Source organism: Chelonoidis abingdonii, chromosome 2, assembly GCF_003597395.2.
Source record: "Chelonoidis abingdonii isolate Lonesome George chromosome 2, CheloAbing_2.0, whole genome shotgun sequence".
Taxonomy (NCBI): Eukaryota; Metazoa; Chordata; order Testudines; family Testudinidae; genus Chelonoidis; species Chelonoidis abingdonii.
Genome location: NC_133770.1, coordinates 125,301,181 through 125,319,921, shown reverse-complemented (window position 1 = coordinate 125,319,921; position 18,741 = coordinate 125,301,181). Strand labels below are relative to the sequence as shown.

Here is an 18,741-nt window from a genome sequence, read left to right as displayed (position 1 = left end):
ACATTGGTACTAAGCTTAAATAATTCCTCTCCCTCCCTAATATTAATCCCTCTGATATATTTGTAAAGAGCAAGCATATCCCCCCTCAACCTTCTTTTGGTTAGGCTAAACAAGCCAAGCTCTTTCGGTCTCCTTTCATACGACAGGTTTTCCATTCCTCGGATCATCCTAGTACTCTCTCTTTTTTCTTTTTTAATAAATTTTAGTTTAGTTAATAAGAATTGTCTGTAAGCATGTATTTGGGTAAGATCTGAAATATTCATTAACCTGGGAGGAAATGTGTCTGATCCTTTGGGATTGGTAGAACTTTCTTATATGATGAATAAGATTTTCAGTAATCCTTATCATATTTGACTTGGGTTTCTGGGTGGAGGCCTAAGGCTGGGTTGCTTTAAGTGAACTGTGTTGTTGGCTTCTGGGTAACCAGTGAGATATTATAGAAGCTGTTTTGTGCTGGCTTGGTAAATCTAAGTCTTGGAATATCCACCAGTTTTGGTGATTGTCTGCCCCATTCTTTGCAGTTCACCCTAACTGAGTGACCCTAGTTCACTCCCCTGGAACCATGGTCACACCATCAATAGGACTTCAGCAAAAGCTTAGAAGTTAGAGATGTGCTTAGGTGCTTTGCTGAACTGGAGCCATGATATGTGAAGGTTTTCACTACCTCTTTAATATTTATCTGATAATATAACACATGGGCAAATGACAAACTGTTCTGTATATATTCATTTCTTATATATTTATTAAATATATGACAGCATGGAAATGGAAAAATGGCATGGATGATAAATGTGAGCATACATGTTTCTGAACAGACCCTGCCAAACAGAGCCATTAACGTCATCTTATAAATTACTCCGAAGCCATGCACCACCTACTTTAAAGTTTGCATTTTATATATGTCCAAGGGGTCCTGATGACTTTCCTCTGGGGTCCTAGATTCGCAGCTGTCTTAAGGCCCTTTTATGCTAGTTAGATTGACGCAAAGGGGCTATAAGGCACAAATAAGACACTTAAGAACACTCCTGGTACAGGGGGCCTATATACCAGGTGGAAAACTGGTTTTTGCCACTTCTGGGTCACCTCCACACAAGGCACACAAATTCTGGGAGGGAGGAAGCACAGGGGCCATGGCTGGGTGTGTTTTGTTTTTATCCTAGCAATTCTGTATCTTTGCAGAAGTTCATGTGGGTCATTGCTATAGGGCTGCAAGTTAGTGAAGCTCTTAGGCCACCCTAGCCTGAGCCAGCCAGATCTTGGAATTTATGCAGGGACAAATTTGCTCCCTGGTGCTTTGGAAGTTGTATTATTATTTATTAATATTACTAATATTATTACCTCCTTAGTCCTGCATGTCAAACACCCATGACTTACACAGTCTAATAAGATATTTGCTTTTTTTTGCAGCAGCTGCAAGTCCATGTCTAATTTTTTGTCTCATATTGAATCCCCATATCCCTCTCTGTATTACTTCTTTCTATCCTATTATCTGTCATTTTGTTCTTCAGAGGGTTTTTTTCTTCAAGTGCATTGTCTGCATTTATCTAAATTAATTACACTCTCAGTGATTTACGCCCAGTTCTCTAATCCTTAGAGAAGGTTATTCTTCAGTTGCTTTCCTTTCTGCGTGGCTTTTCTAATCTCTTCTAGTTTGATACTGCCTGCAAATTTGATCAGCGTAAAATCACTACACTTCCTAGACTAGTCATTCTCAGGCTGTGACCCTCAAGTTGAGCCATGAGTGGTTCTGTGACAGATACAGACAAATTTCATTTTTATAATACGTAAAACTGTCAGAGACTTTTTTTTCCAGTCTAGAATGGTTACTTATCCTATGTAGCTGAGTTTCTTCAAGATATTGACCCTGACAGCAGGGGCAAACGCTCTTAATGTGTGCAACAGGGGAATCTGTTGCACACATGTGCCTGTGTGTCCTCGTTCTCCCATGTGAGGGAACACATGGTGACACGGTCACAACCTTCCCTGAGTTTCCTCCTTGCAGTTCAAAGCCCATGTTTGCTGAGGGCTTCAAAAGAGGGGAGTTGTGGATTCCACAATTCCAACAACTCTCAAAGAACTACAGTTACTATAGGGTAAAGTACCATTCTTTATTATTCCAGTGTATCGCTGAGGATCATACTGTAAATGGCTGCCTCGTCAGATGGTGGGACTGAGGAGTTTCAAGTTCATTAGTCAAACAGTAACATCAGTACTGCTCCCCCAAACTTAGCAAATGACCTAGCATCTAAGTCCAATGTGTAATGTTCAACAAGGTCAGTGGGTTACTCTGCATCACTGCCTTGAAGATTTCAGATAGCAATACATTTCAGAAGCAGGTGGAGGATGTTGCTTGAGCTCTGGTGGAGTGACCCTTAGATTTCAATCGGTCTAGACCAACTATCTGGTAACAAAGCAAGATGCTTGGTATTATCAACACAGCTATTCTTTGTGACGAGATGGTCTGACTTATGGAATGGCCGGCTATCCCCAATGTGACAAAGTCAGGCCAGACAGCTAGGAGAGAGTGGTGGAAGGCAGGTGTATCAGCGATAGAAAGGTAAAGGCCCTTTTCCCTCTGAGCTGAAAAGAGAATAGCTCAGGTCGGCTAGGCACACCTGAGTCCAATGAATGGCTGCCTGTGACATTTAAAATCCCCTCTTTCTTGTGAGACAGAGAGAGAGGAGAGACAAGCTGCAGCAAGGGTAGTAGCAGCAGGGAGAAAAAGCTTCTCCTGGGTGGAATGCTGCTCTCCTCCCTGTAGGGGCAGCAAACAAGCTAACTGCTGTGTGGGGAAGAACTGGCACCCAGAAGCCAGTATAACAGGGAACCAGCCTAGAGATGGGGCAGGGAAAGGTATTTCCTTTTTGTGTTATGAATTTGGGTTTTTTGTTTGGCTGAAGAGTACTGCTTGGGCCTGCTCTAAGGCCCAACTTGTAAGTATCAGAAAAGAACCACCCCAGTGAGGAATAAAAACTCTCTAGAGTGGGACTGATTTACACCAGGTCTCCCCATGGGCAGAGGGGAAATGCTGAGCATGATGAGCGAAGGAGATGCCTCGCTACACCAGAAATAACCAAGGAACCATCTGAACAGCATGGTCCCATTGATGTAATAGAGTAAGGCTCTGAAAACATCCAGAGTGTATAACTTCTTCTCTCCCAGCGTACAGTGAGGTTTCAAGAAGAAAACAGGTAAATCAATGTACAGAATTCCATCTCAATCAAAGTCCACCATGGAGACAAACCTGGAATGTGGTTTCACTTTGTCCCTGTGAAAAGTCAAATAACTCTGCTGGCAGTGACTCTGAGGTGCATCTTGTGGGCCGGATGGACATCTACATGGACGTATATGTCCTGTAAGTCAAAAATTACGAACCAGTCCTTAGCCTTAAGGGATGGAATGATGGATGCTGTCACTCTTGAGAGTAGGTCAGCGTTCACTGCCTCTGTTGGGGCTGGTATTTATGGGGCTTGTGGTAGGGGCTGGGGTACAGATCGCAAGGGATCTTAGTGTGGCCCTTGAGTCCTTAAGTGAATGGCGCACTTCATCGGTGAGGTTGCTGAAGAGCTCCAGAGCACTATCCCCTCTATATTCTATGGTGGATTGGACCTCTTTGGGGATACTAGACACTTCAAGCCCATATAATGGTTATGGCTATGACCACTGATCTGGCAGCTGCACTGGATGCATTCATAGCCACTTACAATGCTGTTCTAATGAACTTCTGGCCCTCTTTTATAACCTCCTTCAGTTTCTCCCTATACTCCTGTGGGAACTTGGATAGGAAGGAAGTTACTTCCACCCGTGTGAGAAAGTTATACTTTTCAAACAGGGCCTGACAGTTCACCACGTGAAGTTGTAATGAGGTCAAGGAGTATGCCTTGTGTCCAAAGAAGTCCAGTTTCTTAGCGTCCTTGTCCTTCAGAATGCCCTTTCTAGATCTGGACTTCTCTTGCACTGCCGACATCACCAGGGACCCTGGGTATGGATGGGCATAGAAGTATTCAAAGCCCTATTGAGATATTTGATATTCTTTTCCACCTGTTTGGATGTGGCAGAAAGTCTACCAAAGTCCCTTCACCAGCTTGACTATACCCTTGCTGAGGGAAAGGGTGATATTGGCCAGTGTCATAGAGTTTAAGATGTCAATGAGCTTGTGGGACTTTTCCTGTATAACTGTGGTTTCAATGCCCAGGGTCTCTATGGTCAGGGGATCATGGAATACCCAGAAATCATCAGTCACTGAAGTGGACACCAGTGTCACTGCCTTGTCTGACTCCCTGGGTAAGGTTTGGGGTTTCTGTTGTCCCTCTGTTGCTGGTTATGGTTGATCCCAGTCTCACTCTAGTGTGGGAGGCCTCATTAACAATACCACTAGTGAGTGAGAACTCCTTCATTTTTTTTGAAGCGTAGAAAGAGAATCTTCTCCAGGACATGTCTGACAATGGTTCCCAGTAAGACCAAAATGGCCAGAGCGGCATATTATATGGATACTGGTCCGGCTGCAGTTAGCTAGTCTACTGCCATTCACATCTGGCTTGATGCAAAGCCTTAACCTCTAGTCTCCTTCTGGAGTCACTTCCTGATTCCATATTTGACGCTGGCAAAACTGAATATTTTGATGAAGAGAATGAGGAATATAACTCCTCAAATGGTAGTGCTGTGGGAAGTATAGCCCCAGTACCGATGATGTTTGTGCCATCAGGGTCTCAATGTGCAGCAGGCCTCGGGAGGTGATGTTGATTCCTCCAGTGTCTTGAGGCTGTGATTGTCTTGGTCACCGGTACCGATGTCATCTTCAGTATCATCACTCCTGCACAGCACTCATGGTCTGGCCTGCATCCTCAGCCCTAAGGATGGTAAAATACTTTGAGTAGTTTTGTTTCAGACACTTCCTTCAGGAAGAACGAGCCTGATGTTTGGAGCAATCTTTATATAACATACTGGCTTGTCTCTTGGGTGATAAGGGCTGAAGTGTGGGGAGCTTAGGTGCTGGATCCACTGGTACCAGGGTTGATACCAAGGCTGCCAGGGTTGAGACTGCTGCTATGAAGGTTGGTGGAATTGAGGCCATTGGCAGAGGTAGCCAGTGCCAGTGTTCTCAGCACCTTCTTGGATGTCTTCTTCTCACTACTGGATCCCAGAGCACGGTGCCTGCTTGAGGGAGCACCAGGTGACTTCTTCAGTTCTGGCTTTGCAGTTACTGCCTCCGGATCCAAAGGGACCCTCTTTGTCTCAAGCTATAACTTTTGGAGAAGTCCAACAACTCTTGACTTATGGGTCCTTGAGGGGACAGACCAGCAAATCAAGCATCTGTGCCAAGCTTAAGAGGCATCAAGAGTGTCCATCAGTCTGGTGGATGAGGCCATAGTAGAATGGACACGGTTTGAATCCAAACAGTTTAGAGTCCAGAAGGTGGTTGGCACAAAATGCCTCACCCCACTGGACAAGGGAATAGTTGGATTAATTTAGATTTATTTTTTAATGCCAATAGCAGTCAAGTATAGATAGGGCCCTACCAAATTCACTATTTTGGTAAATTTCATGGTCATAGGATTTTAAAAATAGTAAATGTCATGATTTCATATATTTAAATTTAAAATTTCACTGTTGTAACTATCGGGGTCCTAACCCAAAATAGGGAAGGTGGGAAGGTCACAAGGTTATTGTAGAGGGGTCGTAGTACTGCCACCCTTACAGCTGGTGGTGGCGCTGCCTTTAGAGCTGGGATACCAGAGAGCGGTGGGCTGCTGGCCAGAAGCCCAGCTCTGAAGGCAGCACCATTGCCAGCAACAGCGCAGAAGTAAGGCTAGCATGGTATAGTATTGCCATCCTTACTTCTGTGCTGCTGCCTTCAGAGCTGGGCCACTGGCCAGCAGCAGTCACTCCCCAGACATCCAGCTGTGAAGGCAGTGGCACAAAAGTGTGACATGGTATGGTACTGCCACCCTTACTTCTTCACTGCTTCTGGTGGGACACTGCCTTCAGAGCTGGGTGCCTGGCCAGCAGCTGCCGTTCTCTGGCCACCCAGCTCTGAAGGCAGTGCAGAAGTAATGGTAGCAATAAGACGACTCCCATACAGTAAACTTGCAATCCCCTCCTCCCCCCGCAACCTCCTTTGGGGTTGCAACCCCCAGTTTGAGAAACGCTTGTCTCCCCCATGAAATCTGAGTAGTATAGGGTAAAAGTACCCAAAAGACCAGATTTCAAGGGGGAGACTAGATTTCACAGTCTGTGACACGTTTTTCACAGCTATGAATTTGGTAGGCCCCTAAGTACAGATTAAGGGGGAGGACAGTGTTCTTCTCATGGTAGATTTGAGAATAAAACAAAGGTTATAAAGCTCTGAACAGGGTAGTGGGTCAGACACTCACAGGATTCCTTGCTTGCTACCAAGAGGGAACTGAGGGAAAGGTTGTGGCAGCTCCATCCTTTATGCCCTTGCACAAAAGCACAAGGAGGCACAGGGCGCATGCATGGCCTTGATGGACACTAATATTTAACAGATTTGTGCATGAGCCACATGTGCACCTACATTGGGATCCTCACTCACACACTCTCAAAGAACTATGAGACATATGATTGCCAGACAATGTTACAGATATTATTCCAGTTACACAAATCACAAATGCAGTCCTACTCCTATTACAGCAATCGTTTATACAATCACAGAAGAAAAAAATTAGTGGTATGGGGGTAGCAGAGGAGAAGTTGAGAAACCTCGCTCTAGATCAATTATAATAATACAATACTGAGTGCTAAAGTAATCCCTGCAAAATGACGTGCATATTCTCTCTCTCTCTCTGCACTAATGGTCTATCAGTCAATTTGTATCCATTCCCCAGTATTAATTGCAAAAAAATATTCTAACTTTTCAATTAGATTCTCAGGCAGGACCACATCAAAACTGCACCAAAATCTAAGAATACCGGGCCTAATCCTGATCACAGACTTGTGTAAATTAAGAAAAACTATCTGAAGTCACTAGAGTAAAATCAATGTGAAACAATTATAACAAGATCACCGGACGTAACAGCATTTAATTTGAATTCCCTCTTTTCACCAAGGCCTCTGTTCAGTAAGGTATATCAGCAGAACCACTGATGTGTTTAAATTTTGGTATGTGCTTAAGTAGCTTGCTGAATTGGGGCTCTGACTCATGATAGTATTGCAAAAAGTCATCAGAATTGTGTGCCACAATTAGCTGTTTATGAACCTTGAGTTCATCTGGTCATTTTCCAAGCGCTTACAAATAAATTTTTTCATGAAGCTAAAGCTTAAAGTTATATCACTCTGCTTCCCTAGAAAAATATTTGAGTTATCACCAGCTTTTTTCCCTGGCTCCAGTTCAGGAGAGCACTCACACATGTTCGTAAGTCTCACTGGCTTCAAAATTAAAGTTAAGCATATGCTTAAGTATTTTGCCAAATTGGAGTCTTAATTCTTGGAAAGGGCATATACTTCACTACAGCTGCATATCCCATCTTGTGTTACTGCCTTTGTTACAGAGAAAGGATGTCAACGTTGCTATTTATTTCTTTTTAAATTTCCAGGAAAACAATGCCTCTTAACCCCCTTTCGTGCATATTCAAGTCTGATTGTGAAAACTTTAAAACTTCGTTCCAAATAATTAGTTGCTCAGCAGAGTCAGATTCAGGTGGCTTTGCATGCTAAGCAGGTCCATGTCAGGCTGACAGGGTTATTTTCAGGAAATCTATTAAAGTCTGGGCTGTGATTATTTATTTAAAATGAACCAAGCAGAAAATAAATAAAAACTTCCCTTTATTTTTGCCTGCCTTTGCACAGATTTGTTACTAAGGGAAAGTTTGGTGGAACTGACATGTTTCTACCAGCGTGCCAGACATTCACACATTTTAGCCCATTATATGTTGTGTAATTGTTTCTCCTACCACACATGACTAAGACATGTTTAATTCACTGCTTTGTTAAGTGCTAGCTATTTTAGTAACAGGAAAACTTAAAACTCAAATATATACCTTTGCAATATGTCCATTGCCAGCTATCTGCTGCAATTCAGGAAGAGTGGATGAAGCAGCTGTGTGGATTGAGCTAGATTGCTGGCTGGGTTTCTGTTCAGGTAAGCCTGCTGCTTTTTTCCTTTGAGCTGCAATTTGAGACAAAACACTATCTGCACTGCCACCTGAGGAGGAACCATAAATTTAAAAAAAAAAAAAAAATTAGGTCCAAACAAGAAACATATTAAATAAACTGATATCATTAAAAAAAACAGATTAGTCCCTAGCCCATCTCCCCTGCCACCCTACACCATCCAAAAAACCTCAGTACATGGACAAAAATCTCTCCACAGCAGTGCTGGTAGTCCTTGTAGGAGTTACTGTTTCTTCAGGGGGAAGAGTTAGGCTCCCAGGAAGACCTCATGTGTTTCTTGGATTGGCCTATGGGGGGCAGGAAAGTAGAAGCAAACTAGCAAGAATGGGAAAATCCATTAAATTCCTGGTCTCAGTGCAAGAATTTCCCACTGCTGCTGGGAAGTGGGAGAGACAGTTGCAGATACTTTGAAGGCAGCGTAGACTTGATAAATGAGTACAGATGTTCCTAAATTCTAATCTTGGCTCTGCTACTGATTCACTAAGTGGCCTTGGGCAATTAACTTCAACTTTCTGTCTCAGTTTCCCCATCTGTAAAATGAGGACAATAATATTTACCCACCATCTCATTTATCTATTAATCTCTGTACAGTGCTTTGAATACATGAAGCACAATATAAATGGTAAGCATTATTATCTGAAACTGTTCACCTGTCCACCTATTAATATACTGGTCCCCAAATCCTGCAGTAGCCTTTAGCGTATCAGGTGTAGCAGAAGCAAAATACATAGGGAGGCAGCCACCACCTTTGGGAAGTATCAAGACAGTGGCAGTAGCCTGTTTTGCCACCAGTGCAAGTGAACAGACACCAGGAGAGGAAAAATACTTGAAAGGCTGACAAATGAGGGAAAAGATAAAGCCAGCAAAGACTATCTAAAGCGCTGGAGACAGAAGGCTGAGAGCTGCTCTCCAGGCATCCAGGAAAGCAGCAAAGAAAAGACTAAAAGGCTGGATGTGGGGGGTCAGCCTATGTGTATCCTTCCATTACTCTTTGTCTCCAGGTTTCGCTAGCTGTTTTGTAGTTCCAGCACAACAGGAGAAGAGGGGGATGCCTGACAAATGAAATTTAACATTTTTCAATTATATTTATCCAAACTCAAACTTTTTTCTTATTATACATTTCACTGAACTCTAAAGAACAGCAGGATCCAGGTACTAATTCCAGGTTTATCTCCTGCTAACAGAGATGGGTCTGCCCTCTGGACAAAGGGTGCCAAGCATTATAACTATCTTTGAAAATCCTGCCAGTGTTGAGGAGAGCAAGGCTGAAGTGTTTAGTGACGCATTAGTAGTCATGCTGGCCTTACTATTACTTGTAGTGCCAAAAGGTCCCAGTCAGAACTGGGGCATGCTGGGGTTGTGTTTCTCTCTCCAGTGTCAGGTGTGTGCCTGCTGACTCATTTCCCCCACTGGAGACTGTCTTCCTGGACTAATAAGATGATCTGGTTCTCTGGCCCAACAGTCAAAGTAAAAATTCTCTCCTTCCAAACACACAAAAATAGGTGTTTCAGGTTTTGGCAGTCCTTTCCCCCTCGCCGGCTACGTAGTCCTTCACCCTTGACACAGGGGACTTCCTTCTCCCCTTCTATTAAGAGCTGACAATAATCTCCATTGCAGGGATCAGTCAGACTTTGCAATAACTCAGGCTTAATAGTCCTTTTTCTCCTCAATGCAGGAGCTTGCACATGACCTTTCTAGGAGGTGTCTTGTGCCCTCCATTTACTACAGGCCTCTACACCATGAGCAGCAATCTGCTCCAAACCCAAGACTACCCCATTATCGTCCTGGGAACATCCCCTACAATGCCTGTCTCTGGCCAGTTCTTGCTCGGGTCTCTTCAGCCAAGCCTCTCACAGGTTTTGTCTCTGTCTCCTTCACAGGGAATCATGTCAACCTTGATATATACACCAGATCCTGGAGAGTTTCCCTAATCGGCTGCTACTCTTCTTGAATCTCTCTCCCTACTGACAGCATGCAGCTCTTGATAGGATGCTTCCTTTCCAGTGGGCTTGCTCACTCTCAGTTAATGCTCCCTGGACTTAAAGTTCCATGATTCAGCACGAAATTAGGCACTGCTGAGAGATGGCCCTAAATTCTCCTTAAAGGACCAGTTTTCCCTGTAACAGGGTCTTACTGTGTGAGGGGTCCCATGTAGACATAGGGTGAAATTCTGGAACTATGAAAGTGACAAAATTTTCTGGTTTTAACAGAACCAGAACTGACCCTGAAGAATTTCTTAATATGAAAAGATGCAAATGAAGTAAGGAGAAACAAGATGCACATAAGCAAAGTGATTGAGATGATGACAGAAACACGTTGTTAGCTGCAAGTATTTCCTCAAATCCTACTGAGGGGCACCGCCTGCAGGCAGGAAAATCACTCAGATGTTTCTGATGAACCCACCAGGTCGCTGGGTTTCTGAAACACATCCATGTTGTTTCTAACACTCTGCTGCTCCTGGTCTTCTCTTCCCCAAGGTGAGAGACCTTTTATAGGCCAGCCCCTTGGGGAACCTGTTGGTGGCCTCCAGGTAGGTATGCTGGGGCCACTTTTGTGTTTGTGAGGAGGTGCATCCTATTAAATCAACTAAGCAAAGATCTACTGGAGTAGAGCTGCTAGACTCCCATCCGTACATTAGTGTTCTGACTCAGCAGATTCGGTGGGGAGAGGTAGAGAATAGGGAAAAGCCCATCTAATTCTCAGGTGATAATAAAATGCAGGCAGTAGATGCTGCTGTCAGAAGAATTTGGGCAGTGGCAGTAACACTGTAGAGTTACAGAGGGTATCCAATAGGGTTCTTTCTTCCCATGGTTGGGGGTTTACACTGTAAACTCTTTGGGGCAGTGACCATCTTTTAAATTGTGTGCACTACCTAGCTTAATGTGGTCCCAATCCTGACTGGGGCCTCTAAGCAGTACCCTAGTACAAATAATAAAATATATTTGGTAGATGAGGGAAAAACTCTGAACAGTCCCAAAATGTCCAGTGACCATCTGCTGTTGAATGCAAAAATCATAGCATCCCCCTAGTAAGGCTAGGCTTTACCTGAACCAGCAACAGTTTATGAGGACCTGGGGTGGCCAGTGCTTGATGCAATGGAGAGGGATAATTCAGCTCTTTTCCACCATGAGCTGAAGTGGTTTCTGATCTATGTGTAGAATGAAAGGGGTGTTTCTATCCACCCTGGATCTGAAATCCCCAGTAATTCTGATTAAAGTACATTTATTCCTCTCTTGGTGAAAAACAACTTTTACATTCAAGATGAAAATACATGGAAAAAACTCCCAGTCTACAGCTGCAATAATATTACCCCATTGAACTGGAGAGGAAAATGGCAGACAAAAGGAGTATTAATTTTATGGATTTCAAGAGGAGAAAGTAGCATGGTGATCATCCAGTCTGAACTCCTGCATAACTGTGGCCAAAGAATTTCACCTAGTAATACTTGCTAGTTAATTATCAGAGGGGTAGCCATGTTAGTCTGGATCTGTAAAAGCAGCAAAGAGTCTTGTGGCACCTTATAGACTAGTTAGTCTATAAGATGCCACAGGACTCTTTGCTGCTTTTGCTAGTTAATGTAGCTCTTTTTGAGTAATCAGTAAAGAATCCTCAGGTGGCTACAGACAGGTTCATGCCCTTGGGAGGACTGACAGGTGCCAGGAACCTCTGTTCTGTGTCAAAATATTACAAATATATTTCTTTATATTTAGAAAATGGTATAATCTTTAGATTTTTTCCAGTGATGTGTATCAAATACATTTCTCAGTGATATGATCTTTTGTTCTGTGTTTTGGGAACCTGTCACATGTTAAACTACCAGAACAGGTTTTGAAGTCAAAATCTTTTCTGGCATGTTAAAATTACCACAATTGCTTTATGAAATATGTATGTACCTCCACAGACTTAACCCATACTTACAAAATAAATATTTTTCAATTTCAGTATCTTACATTATCCAGTGTTATGCGATCATGCTATGAAAGTCTCTACCATAATATATGCAAAAATGGGATAAAGCAGACATGTATTTTTAATAGGTTTTATGCCTGGACTGTCTTCTTTTGAATAGGCATGGCATGAATGCTGGTGGTTTGATTTTTGTTTCTTTTAATTAAAACATCAGAGCTTTTCAACAAGAAAGAAGTGATACATGAAAAAAAAGACTAAAATTCATGAAAGAAATATTAAGGTAGAAACACGTCCTTTAGGAGAGCATACCCACTCCTGCAATCTAAGCTGTATGGATGTACCCCAATTAAAGTCACTGAGATTCCTCAGATGCAGGGTTAGCTTCTGTGGTTCCAAATGCATACTGGGCTCTTAGTCCCCTACTGTGACTGTCTGTGGTTCCTGTTCCAACAAAGTTAATGGCAGCTTTGCAAGTACTTGCGTAATTTCTACCTTACCTGTGAATTTAGATTACCTAGCCGAATCTGTCTTAATGATTTTTATATATGAAATTTTAAAAAATATACGGACCTGATCTATTATGGAGTTCTCCACCATGTCTGTTAATTCCAGCGATGTTGTTGGATCCACCAGAAGAGTGTGGGGAGTGGTTGAAGTTGCTTGAATTTGAGGGAGAAGCAGGTCTTCTTGCAAACGTTGGCAATTTGATCGGTCTGGTACCTTTGGTAACAGATGTCTAAAAAAGCAAGAAATATATACACCTTTTTCATTTCTTTCTTCGGGCAGATAAAGCTTTAAACACAATTTTACTTACCATAGACTTTCTCTGAGGATCAAAACAGATATCAGAAATGAATATGATTATTTTCTTGAACATTACAAAATTCTAATTCAACAAGGAATAAAGGAATAATATAAAAATAGTCCTCTTCCTCTGATTTTTGTCTAAAAATGTCATCAGTATAACATGAGCAATACAAAGTCTCAAGATCGGTACATAAAATCACATGTAAAATTTATCTAATACAACGTTCTGCTCTAGTTTCCCCCATCTTACAAAAACAAACTTGGGCTCACTACCTGCTTCTCTACCATCCCTTTGCCCCTCCACACTAACTAAACTACAACTACTGCTGTGACTTCCTCTCTTCCGACTCCATTCTCAACCCTCTTTAATCCCACGTCAGCCTTTTTTCATTCCACAGCAAGTGTTCTCACTAAATGCTTTAATGATTTTCTGGCCAAATCCTAAAGCCTCAACTCATCCACATCCTCCTTGAACTCTTTTACATCAACATCCACTCCTTACTCCTTGAAATCTGATCTTCCAGCGGCATTTGCAGTTATGTCCTCTTATGGTGGTTCTCCTACCTGTCTGACTGCTCCTTTAGTCTCTGGTTTGGTGGGTCCTTCTCCACTCCTCTAGCCCTTGAGTGAATGCCTCCCGACTCCATACTTGGCCCTCTTCTCCATTGCTCCATCCACACATTATCCACTCATGCTGCTGTCATCTTTAGGATGACTGACTTATAGGTAACTGATTTGTTTTCTTTCAGTTGTTTTTTCCCCCCTTTTCCTTCTTGAACTCACTTCCAACTCAAAGTACCCCTGCTCTGATACACCCAGCGGGCTTACTTTGAGGACTAAACCACCTCACTTGGAATCTATGATCACTTCAGCAATTTGTGACAAACCCATCTTAGTGCTGGAGCTTATTGTATTCAAGGAAAAGTGTGGAATGCAAGCTCTTACTCTACTTACGCTTCTCTTCTTAGGGAAGTATATTCTTCCTGAGTAGCTGAGTTTACAGAGACAAACCATTCTGAAGATATGGAAATTTTAAGAAACTCGCAATGGAAGATACATGATTCTACAAGATGTTCTCTCAGCTACATGTTGCAAGAATCCCAGAGGACCATCAGTCTGAGGGACAGCTATCAAACCAGTGTGTTATCAACCAAAATTTCCTGGAGGTAACAATATACAGTATTTTGTTGTACAATGCATTCACTTACTATGTCAGAGTTTGCACTGCTGTTAAAATCATGTTTGATCCCACGCTGTGGCAAGGCAGTCCTCATCTGTTCAGTCTTGCCATCATTGTTCATTCGTGTTCGGTCAGAATTCCACAGCTCAAAACTTGATGGAGGTAAGAAAGGAGGAATAACTGCTTTCAATTTATCACTAGGTAGCCTAGTAAATGGAGCACCACTTCTTAACTGAGAAGAAAAAGAAATTACCTCTTTTTAGAAAGATTTATTTGACTCTATATGCATTTAAAATAGGAAATGAAGCTATGTAGAGAATGGAAGACTTTTAATATACGTCGTCAGAATAAAAGGATGGTAGGGGAGTAAGGGTATTTTAAACAGGCAAAAGAACAATTTAATCAAGACATAAACATCGCTGAAGATATACAATACAGAATAACAAACAGAAGCAATGCAAATGACCATTAAAGCTGTGATCATAAATCCTGTGTATGTAATATACTGAACTTGGCTCCCTTAAATGGTGCACGTTGCCTTGTTAAGTATAAATCTATTTAATTCCTTCCTTTGGGCCTAATCCTGGCTCCCAGTGAAGTCAACAGGAATGTTAATTAGTCACTTCCAAATGAAAAACAGGAGAAGTAACAAGATAAAAACTCTGTCGGTTCCCAGATGAGAACCTGGGAAAGAATGAACAATTGCTTACTCTGTCCCTTTGGGTTCTCCTGGAAAAGAAGAAGAAGAAAAACTGAAGTTCTTTTCTAACCCAGTTCCCTCAGTCAACAACACATTGTCCTCATATCAAATAAATGATTCTCTAAGGCCACGTCTATACGACGCGCCATATCGGCGCGTTACAATCGATTGCTCGGGGATCGATATATCGCGTCTCATCTAGACGCGATATATCGATCCCTGAGCGCGCTTACATCGATTCCGGAACTCCACCAAAACCAACGGAGTTCCGGAATCGACATGGCGAGCGAAGATCATCTCAGACACCATGCATTGCTTACTGGATCTGATTTTAATAATCGGGGAGACACTCTCACACTGTTTGGAAGGCTTGTTAGTCCTGGGTATAGGTCCTTGTCGGATAGGTTTATGCACGGCTCTTTGCATGCCAGGTTTCAGAAGGTTAGATGTAGATAAATTTTTACTGTTTTCTTAACGTTTAGGCATCACTGGCTGCCGCATCTGTAGTTACTTCCCCACTGGGTTCATACGCACCTCAATAGGGACCCCTGCCATTGGGCAGAAAGTTGCTTATCTGCCATGGGACAACAACACATCACCCGAATCCTGAATCTGGTTGTGAACTGTCCGGATCTTTTGCCTGGAGCGATTTGTAATAGGTTCTCTGGGCTTTCTGTGCCTTGTCCAATTCCTTGTGACAATCAGGGGTGACCAACGGGTATCCGGTCGATACTCAAAATGCTGACTGTTATTACATGTCTAATTATAAATTCTCGTCCCTCACTGGGGTTCCTCTTCCAATATCTTTAGTGTGCGATATCTAAGTATGCCACGGGAGTGACGTCCGTATAAATAAAATACGAAATGGGGAAAACGACAGTTGAGGGCTGAGGTACCTCCCGGAATAGCTAAACAAGGCAGGGCAGTAAGTGTAGTGTTCCCAGTCCTTCCCAGTCGCGACTTACCACCTTCCCTTATCAATAGCCTTGAGGGATTCGGGATTAAACCTATTCACCACCCAAATCAGTCATGCGGATGGATAATACTGAAGTCTCGGGTATGATATATATGGAGCAGGCGTACAGAAGAAGTCCTTCCATTAGCTTTAGAACAGATAAATGGAGTTACCTTGGTCTGCTTAATATCTCCTTGTATGGTAGCCGCATTTCAGGCAACGATACCCACGCAGCTTATTGCTATCAGTTTGTAGAAGGCTGTGGTTCCTAGGGACGGCTTTAACTGGATAGCAACGAGGATGCTTAACGTCCAAACAAGCTACAATATTGGTGGCCAACCAATTATGCCGTCTATCTTCGTCACAGGGGACACACTAGTCTGGCTAATTTACACTCAAAGTAAGGGACCTCTCATGAAATGGGATGGGGTAACTTAAAGAGTGCCCTCAGAAAGTGGGGACGGGTGTCTAGTACAAGCTAGAACAACTACGCAGGCAGGATTGCACAGTACCATGCTTAAGCACAATTCTTCATGGTACTTCAGCGAAAGAACCGTGCATAAGGGTCGTAAGCAGGTCTTACTCTACCAAGAACAAGTAGCGCCCCCAAAAAGATGACTTAATGTGCAAGACTATAATAACAGCGTTCTGCGTGTATTTTACGGAGGGTACTTTAAAGATCTGCTCAGTACCTCTGACCTCTCCGTAGAAGATGCAATCTAGTATAAAGAGATGCTTCTTCATTAGGGAGTAGGGTCCTGGTCCCTGTGTTCCCTTCCCCGGGGACCCCCATCTATTTCAGTCATCTCCTTTCTAATTTGTTGTACCTTGGGTCTTCAGCCTTGGTCCCTTCCAAATGTACTCGTTCCGGGCTAATCTGCCCAAGGATCTAGGGGCCCATTCCTCTGTTGCCTCTACTGTTTCAGAAGCGTTAGGGTGGGGTCAGACTCAGGAGCTTCTCCCTCCTGGGTGGCCTCCTTTTCAGCCTGCTCGGGTCCGCTTCCTTATCGTGTAACGCCCTCTGGCTTTGGCCAGTATTCGGGTTCCCAAGGCCTAGCTGCCCCTCCTTTCCCTTTTTGACTTTCTTTACCATGTCTGGGATGGCAAACTACAATCTGGGATTATTTCAGAGAAGACTGGGGGTTGGACAGTCCTACTGTGATGCTCACTACTTCGGATTCCCCTGTTCTTCTCCAATTCTGCCTACGACTAAGTCTCAAAAGCATGGGAAGTCCTCCTATGGCCTGGGTATGGGAAGTTTAGGGACTTACACCTGCTTGCTACCTCAGTTGTTCCCCTGAATCTCAATTTTATGGGTGGTGGGGTAGTACCAAACTGTCCCATGCCGCATGTTGTTATCCACAGATAGAGATCTCTTTACAATCAACATCCACTCCTTACTACCTTGATCTGATCTTTCAAGCGGCAATTGCAGTTAGTCCTCTTATGGTGGTTCCCACTGTCGACTGCTCCTTTAGTCTCTGGTTGGTGGGTCCTCTCCAATCCTCTAGCCCTTGATGAATGCCTCCCGACTCCATACTGGCCTCTTCTCCAGTGCGCCATCCACACATTATCACTACATGCTGCTTGGTCATCTTAGGATGACTGACTTATAGGAACGATTTGTTTTCTTCAGTTTTTTTTCCACCCTTCCCTTCTGAACTCACTTCCAACTCAAAAGTACCCTGCTGCTGAATACACGTGACAGCACGGCTTACTTGAGGACTAAAACCACTCACTTGGAATCTATGTATCACTTCAGCAATTTGATGACAAACCCATTCTACGTGCTGGACGCTTAATTGTATTCAAGGAAAAGTGATGGAATGCAAAGCTCTTACTACTACTTACGCTTCTCTTCTTAGGCGAATATATCTTCCTGAGTAGCATGAGTTTACAGAGACACAGCCATTCTGAGATATGGTTAGAAACTCGCATGGACAGAGACATGATTCTACGATGTTTCTCTCAAAGCTACATGTTGCAAGAATCCCAGAGGACCATCAGTCTGAGGGGACAGCTTATCAAACCAGTGTGTTATCAACCAAAATTCACCTGGCGGTACCAATACTAGCGATTTGTTGTACATTGCATATCACTTACTATGTCAGAGTTTTGCACTGACTGTTAAAATCATGTTTGATCCCACGCTGTGGCAAGGCAGTCTCATCTGTTCAGTCTTGGCCAATCATTGTTCATGATCGTGTTCGGATCAGAATAATCCACAGTGCATAAACTATGAATGCGAGGTAACGAACGGAGGAATACTGCTTTCCAATTTATCACTAGGGTACTAGTAAATGGAGCACCCACTGCTTAACTGAGAAAAAAGAAAATTACTCTTTTTTAGAAGAGTATTGACTCTACATGCCATTTAAAAATAGAGGAAATGGAAGCATATGTAGAGAATGGGAAGACTTTAATATACGTCGTCAGAATAAAGGATGTAGGGAGTAAGGGTATTTTAAACAGGCAAAAGAACACTTATCAAGACATAAACATCGCAAATATCCATACAGAATACAACAGAGAGCAATGCAAATCGACCATTAAAAGCTGTGATCAATAATCCTGTGTAGTGTAAATAGCTGACTTGGCTCTATAAATGGTGCACAGTTCTGCCCGTTCGTTAAGTATAAATCCTATTTAAATCCTTCCTTTGGCCTAAGTCCTGGCTCCCATGAAGTCAACAGGAGTTATTAGCTCTCACTTCCAAATGAAAAACAGGAGAAGTACCAAAGATAAAAACTCTGTCGGTTCCCAGATTGAGAACCCTGGGAAAGAATGAACGAATTGCTTACTCTGTCCCTTTGGGTTCTCGCTGGAAAAGAAGAAGAAGAAAACTGAAGTTCTTTTCTACCCAGTTCCCTCAGCAACAACACAATTGTCCTGCATTCAAATAAATGATTCCTAAGGCCACGTCTATCACGACGCGCCATAATCGGCGCGTTACAATCAGATTGCTCGGGGATCGATATATCGCGTCTCATCAGACGCGATATATCGATCCCTGACGCGCTTAACATCGATTCCGGAACTCCACCAATAACCAACGGAGTT

General features: G+C 43.0%; 1 protein-coding gene across 4 annotated transcripts in view; it reads right to left on the bottom strand.

Moving 5' to 3' along the window:
• ANKS6 (ankyrin repeat and sterile alpha motif domain containing 6) overlaps nt 1-18,741 on the bottom strand; it is a 90,632-nt gene that overhangs the window by 42,897 nt on the left and 28,994 nt on the right. For all 4 annotated transcript variants that reach the window (XM_032765621.2, XM_032765622.2, XM_032765620.2 and 1 more), the window contains exons 9-11: nt 14,055-14,258; nt 12,610-12,775; nt 7,998-8,161 (exon numbers count right to left, since the gene is read on the bottom strand). In XM_032765621.2, the coding sequence (XP_032621512.1) occupies nt 7,998-8,161; nt 12,610-12,775; nt 14,055-14,258 (534 nt within the window). The remainder of the gene's footprint in view (nt 1-7,997; nt 8,162-12,609; nt 12,776-14,054; nt 14,259-18,741) is intronic.